A 16,096-nucleotide genomic window follows, 5' to 3' on the forward strand; every position below is an offset into this window, starting at 1 on the left:
GCCTATGAGGAGAAACTGAGACAGGAAAAGCTAAAAACCTTAGAGGGACAATTGGTAAAACTACGAAAAGAACATTCGGGATCCTTAAAGGAAGAAACCAAGCAGGAAATAATACATTTGAAGAAGAAAATAGATGACTTAAACACACAAGAAATTCAAAAGAAACTTCTCTTTGTGAAACAATATTCCGAAGAAGGAGGGAAATCATTGAAACTTTTATCATACAAGCTGATAAAGCAACAAGCAGAAAGAACCATATATAAAATAAGAAACTCAAGGACAAAAGTAATAGAAACCAGTATGAATAAAATTCATCAATGCTTTCACGACTACTTCAAAACACAATATTTTCAACCTCAGATTGACAACAATGCCCAGATTAATTCTTTCCTGTCTCGGCTACACTTAGCCCATGTTACAGACGAACAAAATGAAAAACCCGTGTACAGAATTACTGTGACAGAACTGCAATCAGCGATTGAGAGGCTAAAGAGAGGTAAATCCTCCGGGCCAGATGGTTTTAATACTGAATGGTATCAAACGATGCAAGACCAACTTATTCCGACACTGCTAAAGACATTTAATTGGGTGTTGGAAAAGAAAATTATTCCGCCATCATGAAGGGATACAATAATTTCACTTATACCCAAGGAAGGGAAGAATAGACTTGAATGTGGGAACTACCGCCCAATTAGTCTTCTGAACATTGATAACAAATTGTTTACCTCCATAATGTCTAAAAGGATAGAAATTATATTACCAGATCTGATACACATGGACCAGATAGGTTTTATAAGGCTCAGACAAACTCAAGATAATATTAGGAAAACACTACACATAATAAGCCAAATTACTGAACAAAATCTAGAGACCTTAATTTTAAGTTTAGATGCAGAGAAGGCATTCGACTCAGTGAGGTGGTCATTTGTGTACAAGGTACTTGCGAAATTCGGTTTCCACACAAGTTTGATAGACATTTTTTCTGCCCTGTACAAATCTCCCTCTGACAGACTCAAGGTTAATGGGGACTTGACCCCCCCTTTTGAACTACAGAGGGGAACAAGACAGGGATGGTGCGCCTCTCCACTCTTTTCGCGTTGTTTATAGAACCCCTGAGCCAGTGGATTAGGCAGAGACAGGATATCAAGGGGGTAAAAATGGCATTAGGGGAACAAAAACTGTCCCTATTCGCAGACGACCTATTGCTGTATATAACGTACCCAACACAAACCCTACTGAAACTGATGAACATGTTAGAGGAATATGGCACACTGGCTGGATACAAAATTAATATTCATAATATCCAGGTGCTCACGTTTAATTATGACTCACCGCCTAAAATAAAGAGGAAGTATGATTGGAATTGGGAGGCGCAGTCGATCAAATACCTAGGCGTGACATTCCCTAAAGACCTGACTAAATTGTTCCATCTCAACTTTGTTCAGTTCAATTCAAAGCTGAAGTTAGATTTGCAGAGATGGAATGTTATTCCTTTTTTCAGCTTAAACTCTCGGGTGGAATCAATCAGGATGAATATACTTCTACGTTTGCTCTACCTTTTTCAATGTCTACCAGTTAGAATTACACCTAAACAATTTAATCATTGGGACAGATTAATCTCGAGGTTTTTGTGGCAAGGTCATAAAGCCAAGAATTAAATATAAAATACTGCAACTGAGTAAACAAGACGGCAGAATGGGGCTTCCATGTATGCAAGATTACTACGATGCAGCCCAACTTAGACCTTTAATTTGTATGTGGCTACCAAATTATGATGTAGGGTGTGTCAGGGTTCGCCTTACGGCGAGGAGGAGGTGGACCCAAAAGGCGAGGAGGCAGAGAGGTGAGTAACGTGAAGGGAATTTATTAACTGCAACAAACAAGGACAAACAACGTGGCATGGGGCTAGGGAACAAGGGCAACCAAAACGGGACTAATAGAAAAGGAGGACGAGGAACAACACAGGGCGAGATAAACGGGAACGAGGAGGGGAACAAGAGCATGAGCATGAACACGAACGAGAACAAAGCGTGGTCGTGGCAGTCCGTAGTTGCGGAAATGACCCGACACTGCGTTGTCGGTATGGGAAGCTTAAATAGTCCGAGTGATCAGGGGAGCAGATGGGAAACAGGTGTGTGATGAGGGTAACGGGGAACAGGTGCGTGGCTGGTGAGGACGAGTGCTGAGGGGAGGCGCTATCACAGCTGACCAAAACAAAAACAAAGTGCACATGGCAGGGAGGTGACGAAAACAATAACAAAACCGCATGACACGAAAACAATACAAAAACCCCTGTCATGCCTGACGCGGATCATGACAGTACCCCCCCCTTAAGGGACGGATTCCAGACGTCCCACAAAAAGAACAAAAAGAAAAACCATGTCCAAAAACGAGGGTGGGCGGAAGGGGTCGGGCGGTGGGTCAACGACCCGTGATCGAAACCGGTCTGGCGGATGTCCGGGAGGCCAGACCAGCGAGTCCTTTCTTGGCCATTCAGGCGGGCGTCCGGAAGGCCAAACCGGGGAGTCCGACTGTGGCCATTCAGGCGGGCGTCCGGGAGGCCCAGATCGCCACATCGAGTGCGCCGCGGAGGCTGAGACGAGAAGCGGCGGCGGACCGGGCGCCGCCGAGACAGGAACTTGGAGCGACGGCTGGTCGTCCAGCCCCGCCGAGTCAGGAACGTGGAGCGGCGGCTGGTCGTCGAGCGTCGATGAGACCGGAACGTGGACCGGCGGCAGGTCGTCGAGCGTCGCCGAGACAGGAACGTGGAGCGGCGGCTGGTCGTCGAGCGTCGACGAGACAGGAACGTGGAGCGGCGGCTGGTCGTCGAGCGTCGACGAGACTGGAACGTGGATCGGCGGCTGGTCGTCGAGCGTCGACGAGACCGGAACGTGGATCGGCGGCTGGTCGTCGAGCGTCGACGAGACCGGAACGTGGATCGGCGGCTGGTCGTCGAGCGTCGACGAGACCGGAACGTGGAGCGGCGGCTGGTCGTCGAGCGTCGACGAGACCGGAACGTGGATCGGCGGCTGGTCGTCGAGCGTCGACGAGACAGGAACGTGGATCGGTGGCAGGTCGTCGAGCGTCGCCGAGACAGGAACGTGGAGCGGCGGCTGGTCGTCGAGCGTCGCCGAGACCGGCACGTGGAGCGGCGGCTGGTCGTCGAGCCCCGCCGAGTCAGGAACGTGGGGCGGCGGCTGGTCGTCGAACACCGCCGAGGCCGGAACGTGGGACGGCGGCCCGTCGTCGAACCCCGCCGACACAGGAACGTGGAGCGGCGGCTGGTCGTCAAACCCTGCCGAGACAAGAACATGGAGCGGCGGTGGGTCGTCGTCCACCGCCGAGGCAGGAACCAGGAGCGGCCGTGGGTCGTCGAGCGCTGCCGGAACCAAGGCGAGCAGTGGCGACGGGTCGTCGGATGCTGCCGAGGCCAGAGCGGGGCGCGATGGTGGGTCGTCGTGCGTCGCCGAGGCTGAGGCGTGACGCGGCGGCGGACCGTCGTCCATCGCGGGCACCGGAACCGGGAGCGGCGGCGGGTCGTCGAACTCTGCCGAGACAGGAACCAGGAGCGACCGTGGGTCGTCGAGCGCTGCCGGGACCAAGGCGAGCAGTGGCGACGGGTCGTCGGAGGCTGCCGAGGCCAGAGCGGGGCGCGATGGTGGGTCGTCGTGCGTCGCCGAGGCTGAGGCGTGACGCGGCGGCGGACCGTCGTCCATCGCGGGCACCGGAACCGGGAGCGGCGGCCCTTCGTCAGGCGCCGCTGAGGCAGATACGGCAGGCGGCTGCTCGTCGTCCACCACGGATGCAGGGACCGGGGGTGACGGCTGCGGGCCGTGTTCGGCCGAAACGTGAGCTTGGGGCGGAGGCAAGGCGTGCCCCACCGGAACATGGACTTGGGACGGACGCACAACGTGCTCCGCCTGAACGTGAGCCTGGGACGGGCGCACAGCGTGCTCCGCCTGAACGTGAACTTGGGTCGGAAGCAGGGTGTGCTCCTCCTGAACGTGGACTTGGGACGGACGCACAACGTGCTCCGCCTGAACGTGAGCTTGGGACGGACGCACAGCGTGCTCCGCCTGAACGTGAGCTTGGGACGGACGCACAGCGTGCTCCGCCTGAACGTGAACTAGGGACGGACGCCGGACGGGCTCCGCGTGAACGTGAACTTGGGTCGGAAGCAGGATGTGCTCCGCCTGAACGTGAACTTGGTTCGGGCGCACCCCTTGCTCCGCTGGCTCGAGAACTTGGGGCGGACGCACAGCGTGCTCCGCTGGATCGGGAGCTGGGATCGCCATTGGGGCCCCGGGACGGGGCTCGGCCGCCGACGGGGAGCCGGTACGGGGCTCAGCGGCTGGCGGGGAGTCGGGACACGGCTCATCAGCTGGCGGGGAACCGGGACAGGGGTCAGCAGCTGGCGGGGAGCCGGGACAGGGCTCTGCAACTGGCGGGGAGCCCGTACAGGACTCAGCAGCTGGCCGGGAGCCGGGACAGGGCTCAGCAGCTGGCGTGGAGCCGGGACAGGGCTCAGCAACTGGCGGGGAGCCCGTACGGGGCTCAGCAGCTGGCGTGGAGCCGGGACTGGGCTCAGCAGCTGGCGGGGAGCCGGAACGGGGCTCGGCCGCTTCCGGGGAGCCGGAACGGGGCTCGGCCGCATTCGGCGAGCCGGAACGGGGCTCGGCCGCTTTCGGCGAGCCGGAACGGGGCTCGGCCGCTTTCGGGGAGTCGGAACGGGGCTCGGCCGCTTTCGGCGAGCCGGAACGGGGCTCGGCCGCTTTCGGGGAGTCGGAACGGGGCTCGGCCGCTTTCGGGGAGCCGGAACGGGACTCTGGAGGCTGCGGCTGACGTGGAGGCAGCATGGTCTGCGCGGTGGGGGCTGCGTTGGTCACTGCTGCTGGCGTGGGGGCGACAGCGGGCCGGGCGCAGCAGTCGATCCGGGCACAGCCGAACCTGGGGCCCTGATCCCTATCAGCCTGCCGCCATAGGGAATCAGGGGAACGGGGAACACGAGGGACCGTGACTACTGGTGCTGGTGATCGTGAGCCGTGAGACGCAAGGGGGACGTGACAAGGCGTGGGGACCGACGGTGGACGAGGTGCGCAGCGTGAATGTGGCTTACGTGACTTGGGGCGTGAGGCGCGCGAGGTAGAGTGAGAGGTGGTCTCGAAGAACTCGAACGAAAAGGGTGTCAGGAATTGCTCGGAGGAAGGAAGGGAACTGGTCCTAACTGAGCCCGGGTTGCGCTGGGCGTCTAACAGGGCGTAGATGTACTCGGCATCGTCCTCGTGATCCGAGTCAACCAAAATGTGCGGGGCATAGTGCTCGGAATCATCGATGGGGTCGGCAATTAGCAGGAAGTCAGTGGGTGAGGGGGCATGGTGCTCAAAATATTCTGTTAACTCATAATCAAAAAATGCGTGAGGAGGTGCATCGGCCTTGCGGTCAAAATTGTCGTCATAATCGGGATCTATGATAAGGTGGGGAGGAATGACGGGTAAGAAGTCGAGGGTGTTACCGTAAAATGAAGGTGAGGTAAGGGGCTGGTCGGCAGGCTGATGAGGGCGGTTGTCTGTGCGGCGGTGTCCGTGACGCCGCCGCGAGCTCCTCGCTGGGTCCTTCTTCTTTGGTCGGGTCATTCTGTCAGGGTTCGCCTTACGGCGAGGAGGAGGTGGACCCAAAAGGCGAGGAGGCAGAGAGGTGAGTAACGTGAAGGGAATTTATTAACTGCAACAAACAAGGACAAACAACGTGGCATGGGGCTAGGGAACAAGGGCAACCAAAACGGGACTAATAGAAAAGGAGGACGAGGAACAACACAGGGCGAGATAAACGGGAACGAGGAGGGGAACAAGAGCATGAGCATGAACACGAACGAGAACAAAGCGTGGTCGTGGCAGTCCGTAGTTGCGGAAATGACCCGACACTGCGTTGTCGGTATGGGAAGCTTAAATAGTCCGAGTGATCAGGGGAGCAGATGGGAAACAGGTGTGTGATGAGGGTAACGGGGAACAGGTGCGTGGCTGGTGAGGACGAGTGCTGAGGGGAGGCGCTATCACAGCTGACCAAAACAAAAACAAAGTGCACATGGCAGGGAGGTGACGAAAACAATAACAAAACCGCATGACACGAAAACAATACAAAAACCCCTGTCATGCCTGACGCGGATCATGACAGGGTGAAACATAATAGAAGGGTCGATGATAGGGAAGATCCCGAGAGCAGCCCTCATGGCAGACAACACATTACTGAAACAAGTGGTAATTGCTGATGAGTTTAACAACCTTTCTTTTGAAAATATGGCAGGAAGTTGGAAAAATATGTAAATTGGGTGACATGTTAAGGATACTAAGGTGGTGTGCCTACGATGTGGAGTTTACGCCAAACAAAATGATGGTGGATTTAAGGTATGGCACTCTAAAGGCTTGACCACATACCTCTCATTCATCCATAAAGGGGAATTTCAGAGTTTTGAATCTTTGAAAATTGAATATGGGTTAGAAAAAGATGACTTCTATAGATACCTGCAGGTCAGACACTATTCCAAAACCTGAAAGAACACATAAAAAAGCAAGGACCTGGAATGTTACAGGAGGTCATACAACTACTTAAATCTACACCATGCAATAAAATTATTTCCAAATTGTATAAGGGCATAAGGTTATCTAGACAGGACAACATAGATAACATAAAGGAAAAATGGGAAAAAGAAGGAGGGGCGTTGATTGAGAAGAGGAGTTGGGAGAGGATATGAAACCAGCAATGGACCTCAACTGGATCAAACACATGGCGGGAATTTTGCTGGAAGACTGTTGTGCAATATTTTATTACTCCCATCCAAAAAAGGTATCAAGGCAAGGGAGATTCTTGTTGGAGAGACTGTGGGACTAATGGAGCAAACCACTCCCATATTTTCTGGACCTGCCAGGTTATCCAACCTTACTGGCGTGAGATCCACACACACCTCGAAAAAGTACTTGGAATGAAAATCCCTTTCGAACGTGATTGTATGTTGTTGGGGGACCTGCAACTAGAAAGATGGACTGACAAAAAACTTTTCAATATACACTCAGCAGCCACTAAAAAATCCATTACGAGAAAATAGTTAAGGACAGAATCACCGACTGTTGAAGACTGTATAAATATTGTGTATGACATTTACACCATTGAAAAATTAACATACTCCCCCAGGCTCAAACTAGATACATTTTATTTGATATGGTACAAGTGGACAGATAATGTCAAACCGATTAGGTCTGATTTCAGCTGACGCAACAAAGGTCTGTAGTGCTCCCTACAATCATCTTTATTTTATTTCATTATTATTATTGATCCATTTTTGTTTGTTCTTGTTATTTTTTTCTTTTCCTCCTTTGACAACACTTAAGCCTGTTTTTCTCTTTTCCGTTTTAGTCTGATTGTGGAATTGAAATGTTCTTCAATCAAAAGAAAATTATAAAATGAAAAAAAAAAAAGAAATCTGCCATTCACCAAAAGTAAAATATAAGCAAATATAAAATATATATACAAAACAAATGTTGCTTATCCCCTTTCTTGTTAATTGGCATGGTCAAGCAGAAGTGATTCCTGAAGTGATTCGTTCACTCACATTCACTGAAAAGATTCGTTCTTTTTGAACGAATCGTTCGCGAATGACACAACACTACTGGAGACAAAATGGAGGACAAGACGAGGGCGTCGTTAAGTCGAGACGGGTTAAGTGCAGTGCTGGAAAACCCGAAGACCGCCTGTAATGTGGTATCTATTGGAAATTTTGCCAGACATAACCAGGTTTGAGAGAGGGCAGACAGAACAGTGCAAAAATTAAAAACAGACAGAACCAAAACAGTAGTTTGACAAATATAACATCACATAGGAGACAAGTTCTTATCTGCTGTTTTCCAACCAGTACTTGCCAGCAAGCGCTGGAGGCTTTGCATCAGGACTATTGTCCTCTGGGCACTCTCTCCAAGTTATTTTTTTTTCTTTTGTATTATACCATTATAGGTTCATTTTGCAAGTTAAATTCTGCAGGTACCTTTTACATGATATCATGAAAACTTCTGAAATGATTACTTGCATCTTGGGCTCACAACCCCCATTTAATTTTTTTATCTCAACAGTTGTGAATAGAGTGGGGACATCATCATTACCTTAATTTCATACTTATCAGCACTTAGAAGGATGTAATCACCAGGACTGTGCACCATAGATTCCACTTCACTTTTCTGGAGTATCACCTGTATGAAAATTAACAGGACTTTAGGATTCCTTGATTAATCCATAAAACCCTTCTTATCCATCAAATCTTTTTTAATCATTTTAACCCGGTACCGGCCTGTTATTAATACACAAAGTCAACTCAAGGACCCACTGTGAGGCATCGTTCCAAGTCTTTGGCCCTCGTAATAGCCTGCCAGAGAACGTCAGGAACGCACAGAGCATTGATATTTTTAAAAGGAGGCTAACATTCCACCTTTTTAAACTGATTATGATTCCTTTGGTTTATGGCGAGTAGTTATCTTTTTTTTTTTTTATATAGATTTTATTTCAATTTAGACATATAGCATTTTTTTGCATTATCTGAGTTTAACTGGATAAATTTTATACTCTTACTATTTAACTCTTTTTTAATATTGTTATTTTTTGTTAGAATATGCTCTTATATTGAATTATTTAATATAACGCTTCTATATCCAATGCAGTAGTCTTCATATTTTAATTGTTTCAGTTGGGATTTTAAAATTTGGTTTTTATATGACAGCTGTTGTGTTGAGCATTACTGGTAGTACCACATTCTACCAGTAGATATCACCAGTGTTTAAGGGACTAAGAAAGACCACGAGAGAGTTGAGGTATGGCAATTGGTGTGGGCCAGCAGAGAGAAAGAAGGAAGGACAGTCTGCTACATAGATATGAAGACAAAGGTAAATACAAATACCTGAGTTACAATACTATTAAAAGGACTAAACGGTTCGGGGTCTCCTGATTATTCACCAATGTAACATTTGGTGACGAGGAAAAGGATGGCTATTTCAGAACCGAGCCCATCTCTTTTCTTCAAGACATTGGTGAGCCGCAGATACCATTTACTACATGGCGGAAAATAGTTGAAAAATACATGCTTGTGATTCGCGCAAAGGGAGGAGACGCATGGCCAGATGCAAGAAGACGTGCCGTTTCTCTTCACAGCCAAGGTTCTGAGAGACGTCTTTTCTATACTTTGCTTAATCAAGGTGTTCCGGCATCAACGAGCCGCGCCAACGAGCCAGCGCCAGCGAACCCTGAAGCGAGCCATCCAGCGCGAGCATGTGTGAGCTTAGTGCTCCCTACCAATATACTAGCGACAGCGACCCAGTGTCAACAAGCCGCGCCAACGAGCCAGAGTCAACGAGCCAGCGTTAACAAGCCAGCGTCAACGAGCCAGCGCCAGCAAGCCATCCAGCGCGAGCGTGTGTGAGCTAGGTGCTCCCTAACAGCCAGCGGACTGGTGACAAAGTGCCTGCTTCAACGAGCCGTGCCAACGAGCCAGTGCCAGCGAACCCGGAAGCGAGCCATCCATCCAGCGCGAGCATGTGTGAGCTTGGTGCTGCCTACCAGCATACTGGCGACGGCGACCCAGCGTCAACGAGCTAGCGAGCCGTCCAGCGGGAGCGTGTGTGAGCTTGGAGCTCCCTACCAGCGTACTAGCGACGGCGACCCGGCGTCAACGAGCTGCGCCAACGAGCCATCCAGCACGAGCGTGTGTGCACTTGGTGCTCCCTGCCAGCGTTATAGCGACGGCGAGCCAGCGTCAACGAGGAAGCGCCGGTGAGCCATCCAGCACCAGCCTGTGCAAGCTTGGTGCTCCCTACCAGCCAGCGTACTAGCGACAGCGAGCCCGCAAAGCAGCGATCCTAGTGCAAACTTGAGCTAGCAGTGGAGGTCTCGGTTGTCTTTCCTTCATTTTCTTCCCCCTTGCTTTTCAGTTACCCTCCCATCACAGCCATCCAAAACATGCCACCTAAACAAAAACCAGAATTAAAGCTCGAGGACGAATACGTGACTCCTGTACAGGTAAAACTTCTACAACAACAAAGAGACCTGTTCACGGCGCTACTCAACCAACAACAGGAAAACTTCAAAGAGACCTGTTCACAGTGCTCATCAACCAACAACAGGAAAATTTCAAAGGATTTGTCAAAATGATAATGGACTCAAATAAGACACGCCTGGATAATATCACTAACGACTTGCAGGAACTATAGGTCAGTAGACAATTCACACAGAAGGATGTTGATGACATTAAAACAACACTACCTAAGCAAACAGAACATTGTAAAACTATGAAAACAGAAATCTACAAGCTATCTGACAGTCGACTCGTTGTAACTGATAAAATTGATGATCTGGAGGACCAGACAAAGAGAAATAACTTGATTTTGGATGGCGTGGAGGAAGGACCAGGTGAAACATGGGTCGATACTGAAGAGAAAGTACTGAAAATCTTTAAAGAAAAATTACAGTTAGAAGAAAAAATAGAGGTGGAGTGAACTCATCGCACAAGAAAACCAGAAATGGGAAGGATTAGACCAAGGTCAATTGTTGTCAAACTTGCAAAATAAAAAAGATAAAACAAGGATTCTACAGAAAACAAAGCATCTGAAGGGAACAACTATCTATATTAATATGGACTATACGGAAGCCGTTCGGCAAAAGGGAAAGAACAGTTTCCACAATTGAAACCAGCACGTGACAGAGGAGATATTGCATTTTTACGATATGACAAACTCATAATTCACCTTCGGACAAGCACACCAAAAAAAAAAAAAAACTGCAACAGCAACATGGATGGTACCAACAAGTAGCATTTGAGACTGGTCAATGATTATATTTAAACAGCAAAACCAGTAAATATGAAATAAATGAATATAAACATTAAAAAAATGACAACCATGCACAACCAAGAAATAAACATAACCACATTTCCATATGTTGAACACAGGACATTTGATCCCGAAAATAACCTTGATCACTTTTCTCGAAATAACCAAGACTCTGGTTGCAAATACTACACCAATGAGCAATTTAATGTCAATATAAAAACAGAAGGTGCACTATCAATCATACACTTAAATAGGAGATGTCTCCATAAAAATTTTAAGAATATATAATTAAAATAAAGAAATTCCAGATAATAGCTGTATCAGAAACTTGGCTTAACAATAAAAAAAATAATTAATGTAGAAATGGATGGTTATGAACTATTTACTATGAACCGGATGAACAAGAAAGGAGGTGTGCTCGCTATCTATGTAGATAGCACTCTGAGATGCACAAGGATTGAAGGACTGACATACTCAATGGACAGTATTATGGAATGTCTAACAGTTGAAATACATCTCAAAAAAGCACCAAATATTATGATAAGCTGTATCTATAGAACACCGGGATCCCCTCATGACACTTTCATTGAGAAAGAAGCGGACATGCTCAGTCATACAGGTAACAAAAAGTCAAGTCAAGTCAAGTCTTGAAACGTGTGTTGGCATTTCAGGTTCAGCGCTTTCTTGGTTTAATTCGTATCTGTCGGAGAGGACGCACCGTGTAATTCATGGCAATACGACTTCGGATCTTTGTAAGATCACATGTGGAGTTCCGCAGGGATCGGTACTTGGACCTCTATTATTTAGCATCTATATGCTACCGCTTGGTGATATTATACGGAAATATCACATTAGTTTTCACTGTTATGCTGATGATACGCAATTATACATGCCGTTGGATATAACGAATCCGCGCGACTGCTATAAATTAGAGGCGTGCCTTGCCGAAATTAAACAATGGATGTCTTTCAATTTTTTGCGTCTTAACTCAGATAAAACCGAGATGCTCATCATTGGACCAGCGCGTCATCGGTACCTTTTCAAAGACACCACTCTGAATATTGATAAATGTAATATTACCCAAAAGGATTCAACAAAAAATCTCTGTGTTATATTTGACGCAACTATGTCATTTCAAATGCACATTAAAAATATTACTCGAACTGCGTTTTTTCATCTGCGTAATATTGCTAAAATTCGCCGAATTCTATCTACGTGTGACGCGGAAATCTTAATCCATGCGTTTGTTACGTCTCGCCTCGACTATTGCAACGCTTTGCTCTCGGGTCTCCCCATGTCTAGTATTAAAAGTCTGCAGTTAGTTCAAAATGCAGCAGCTAGACTCTTAACTAAGACGAGAAAGTTTGATCATATTACCCCGATATTAGCCAATTTGCATTGGCTTCCGGTCCACTTGAGATGTGATTTTAAAGTTCTGCTACTTACTTTTAAAATATTGCACAGCTTAGCACCTTCCTATCTCGTTGACCTCGTGGTACCCTATGTTCCGTCCCGAAACCTTCGCTCACAAAATGCTGGTCTTTTAGTGATCCCACGAGCCAAAAAGAAGTCCGCAGGTTCTAGAGCGTTCTCTATTCGGGCACCAATGCTTTGGAATGCACTACCCTCAGATATTAGAGGCGCCACCTCAGTAGAAATGTTCAAAACACTATTAAAGACGCATTTATACTCTTGTGCATTTAGCTGAAATATTTGTTGGCCTGTTTACTGCCGCTTTTTTTTTCTCTTTTGTTTTCTTTTCTGCCCCCTTTTCCCCCGGCTGGGGGATTAGGTGACGGTGACCCACTAGGAAGTTTAAGGCATTGACCAACTGGGCATGCACCTGTTCCAGTGATGTCGTCTTCCTGCAGCGCGACATTTGATCAATTTATTTATATACTTTAGCATCTAATTTAATTATTTGTTGGCCTGTTTACTGCCGGTTCTTCTCTTTTCTGCCCCCTCCTTCCCCTGCTTGGGAATTAGGTGATGGGGACGTGCTTTGAAGATTACGGCACTGACGAACCGGGAAGGGACCTGCTCTGCCGAAGTCGTCTTCATGCAGCGCCTTTTCTGATTTCCTTATATTTCAGCACTTCATTGAACTACTTGTTAGGCTGTTTGCTATTTCTGTTCTTTCTTTTCTGTTCCCAATTCCCCGAATTAGGTGATGGCGATTCACTTGGAAGTGGCTGTACTGAATTTCCACCAACTGACTGGTACAAGATCGAAGGCTCATCTTCGGATATGCTGCCATGGATAAGGACCCACTCCACTGAAGTCATCTTCCTGCAGCACTTCATTCAATTGACTCTTACATTATCTTATCTATTATTGCATAGCATCATTGCATGTGTCAAATGTTGCCCAGTTGGCATCCATTGCAGCCTGGTCATCCTGGAAGGGGGATTCCCCCATCTGTGGTCCCTTCTCAAGGTTTCTCACTTTTCCCCTAATGAGTTTTTTTTAGTTTTTCCTTGCCCTCCTGGGGGTTAAGATCGGGGATGTCGATTGTGGCTATGTAAAGCCCTTTGAGACTGTCTGTGATTAAGGGCTATACAAATAAAATTGACTTGACTAGGTAACAAAAAGATACAAAGATTTTGCGGGGATTTTAATGTTGATTTATTAAACCCACACAGCGACTAAAAAACTACTGACTTTATTAATATAATGCATAGCAATTGTCTTTTTCCTGTAATTACGAAACCTAGTAGAATAATGATAGCTACAGCCACCTTCATAGATAAGATATTTACAAGTCAAATTGATCATAAAATAGTAAGTGGACTTCTCATAAATAATATAAGTGATAACTTGCCTGTCTTTGCAATTATCTGAGGTTTATTCTCATGAAGACCCAAATCTGGCATATCAATCATTTCTGTCAACTATAATCTCACTGTATGACAAACATTGTTCATTAAGTACCGTGTCTAGGAAGAGTCAAAGCCCAAATGGAAAACCATGTATGACACCGGGGAATGAAAAGGCATGCAAAAAGAAAAACCTGCTATATAAATATTTTTTAAAATCAAGAAATAGTGATTCTGAATTAAATTACAAGAAATATAAAACTAAACTTGTAAATATTATAAGAACAAATAAGAGGGAATATTACCACGTACTATTAGAACAGAATAGGAGTAACACACAGGAAACATGGAGGATATTAAATTGTATAATAAATAGTAACTCTAAAAAAATAAACTATCCTAAATACTTTATAGTAGATAAAATATTATTGATAAAATAACATATATTATTAATGAATTCAATAATGATTTTATTCAAGTAAATTAGCAAAAGAAAGATCCAATAAATACATATGAACTAAATAATTATGTCAAGAATAATTTCCATACTATGTTTCTTAGAGCTGTAAATGATATAGAAATTTTAAATATTGTAAAAACAATGAAAAACAAAAAATCTACTGACTGATTTAACATTTATATGAATTTAATAAAAACATTTTAGAACAAATAGTGCAACCATTCACATACATTTGTAACCTGTCCTTCCTAGGGCTGCACGATATTGGAAAAAAAACTGATTTTTGGGGAGGTAGCGATATATATTGAGATATTAAAACTAGAAATATTTTCACCAGATGACTCAAATAGCTCTGTTTAGGAATAATTTGGTTTACTCACCATGACCCCATTGGATTCATATAATAATTCAGATATTTAACGTATTTCCCACTTAAATGTAAACAGCAGTAAAATATCAAACATATTTTAAACAATAAATAAAAGAGCAGGTGCACTAGTCCCTTGACTGCTTTAGAAAAATAGAAGAAAATAAAAAAGCAGGAACAGTTATAAACATCTTTAAACTAAAATATAAAATATTAAACAATTAAAAAGCAGGTTTATTACTGTAGCAAAGTTGTCCATAAATTAGAACAAAAATATTAAAAATAAATGAGGAGGTGCATGAGTAAACGGATGTATGACGCTAATGTCCAGCGTAGTAACTGCATAATGTGCTGCTTGCGATGGCTCTTCAACGTGTATGTAATGCAGTGTTGTCCACATTAGATTAGAAATTACACTGGCTGAAGCGGGCAGTATGGACTGTTGATTCCAGTCAGAGAATCACGACACTGGAATATCTTGAGTGCTTTAATGTCAACCGATAGAGTCACATGTAATTGGAAGGGGATGGATACGTGTATGAAAGTGTGAGCGCATGTCCGTGTGTACGCATGTGGGTGCACATATATATATGAGTGTGTGTGGTCTGAAACAGAAGAAAACAATATGTCCGAATTAGGATGAATCTAGACCAAAAGTTTACATTACATTTACATTACAATGATACAGCAAGGGCTACAATAGCGCTACAATGACGAGTACAACACAGCAATAATAGCGCCCGCCGGGGGCTGTAACGTCACTGTTCTATTTTTGGCACTGACAAATTCCGGAGCTCATTGCCACCCATGGCCACGCAAACGAGGTAATACTCGTGGCCAAAGTTGTCGAAACGAGAAACATTTAACACATATTTGGAACGCATATGTTGATAATACTTGGCACGACCGGAATACTTACTTTTTATCAGTTAACGTACACCAACAGGTGCCACAAGAGGAGCGGAAGTGTTACCTTATTATGACCAACAGGTGCCACAAGAGGAGCGGAAGTGTTACCTTATTATGAGACGAGGATCTATGACGAGGAACACCTGACCAACACTGCACCCCTTGGAGTCGGATTGCCATTTCTGACGACCTTGCAGACCTGGTAGATAGTGACGGACAAAGGATGACCAATAAGTGGCAGCAAGCACCTGGCTGTGTCTCCACCGACGTCACCCAAGAAGGTCCTCACTGTCAAAGATGGCTTGTGGAAGTGATGAATCTCTGCGCCCCATGAGCAGCATATTTGGCATTATGGGGTCAGCATCAGTGATATCCATTAAAACATATCCAAGTGGCTTGGCATTCAGGATACCTTCTACCTCAATGAGTAATGTGCGCAGAACTGGCCCCGGAATCAGTTGTTCTTTCAGGACGACTCTCAGGGAAGCTTTAATCAACCTCACCTCTCTCTCTCTCCCTTGTTCCTCCGAAGTGCGGGGATGCTGGAGGATTAAATTGGAACTGTATCTTCTGCTCATCGAGTTTCGCCTGGAAAGCCTCCCGGAGTTCGCGGCTACCACCAGTGAAGTTCGTGTCGTTATCGCAAAGAATCTCAAACAGCCTTCCTCTGCGGGGCAGCCGTACT

The 16,096-nt window shown here is 46.2% G+C and overlaps 1 protein-coding gene across 4 annotated transcripts in view; it reads right to left on the bottom strand.

Moving 5' to 3' along the window:
* fbxw2 (F-box and WD repeat domain containing 2) overlaps nucleotides 1-16,096 on the bottom strand; it is a 152,824-nt gene that overhangs the window by 16,320 nt on the left and 120,408 nt on the right. For 3 of the 4 annotated variants that reach the window (XM_088281387.1, XM_088281385.1, XM_088281389.1), the window contains one exon: nucleotides 8,148-8,234. The exons of the other annotated variant lie outside the window; for it this stretch is intronic. In XM_088281387.1, the coding sequence (XP_088137513.1) occupies nucleotides 8,148-8,234 (87 nt within the window). The remainder of the gene's footprint in view (nucleotides 1-8,147; nucleotides 8,235-16,096) is intronic. 4 annotated transcript variants of the gene reach the window in all.

The sequence above is a fragment of the Idiotropiscis lumnitzeri genome, chromosome 18, assembly GCF_059441095.1.
Source record: "Idiotropiscis lumnitzeri isolate Australia: NSW breed Sydney's pygmy pipehorse chromosome 18, RoL_Ilum_1.0, whole genome shotgun sequence".
NCBI classification, from domain to species: Eukaryota; Metazoa; Chordata; class Actinopteri; order Syngnathiformes; family Syngnathidae; genus Idiotropiscis; species Idiotropiscis lumnitzeri.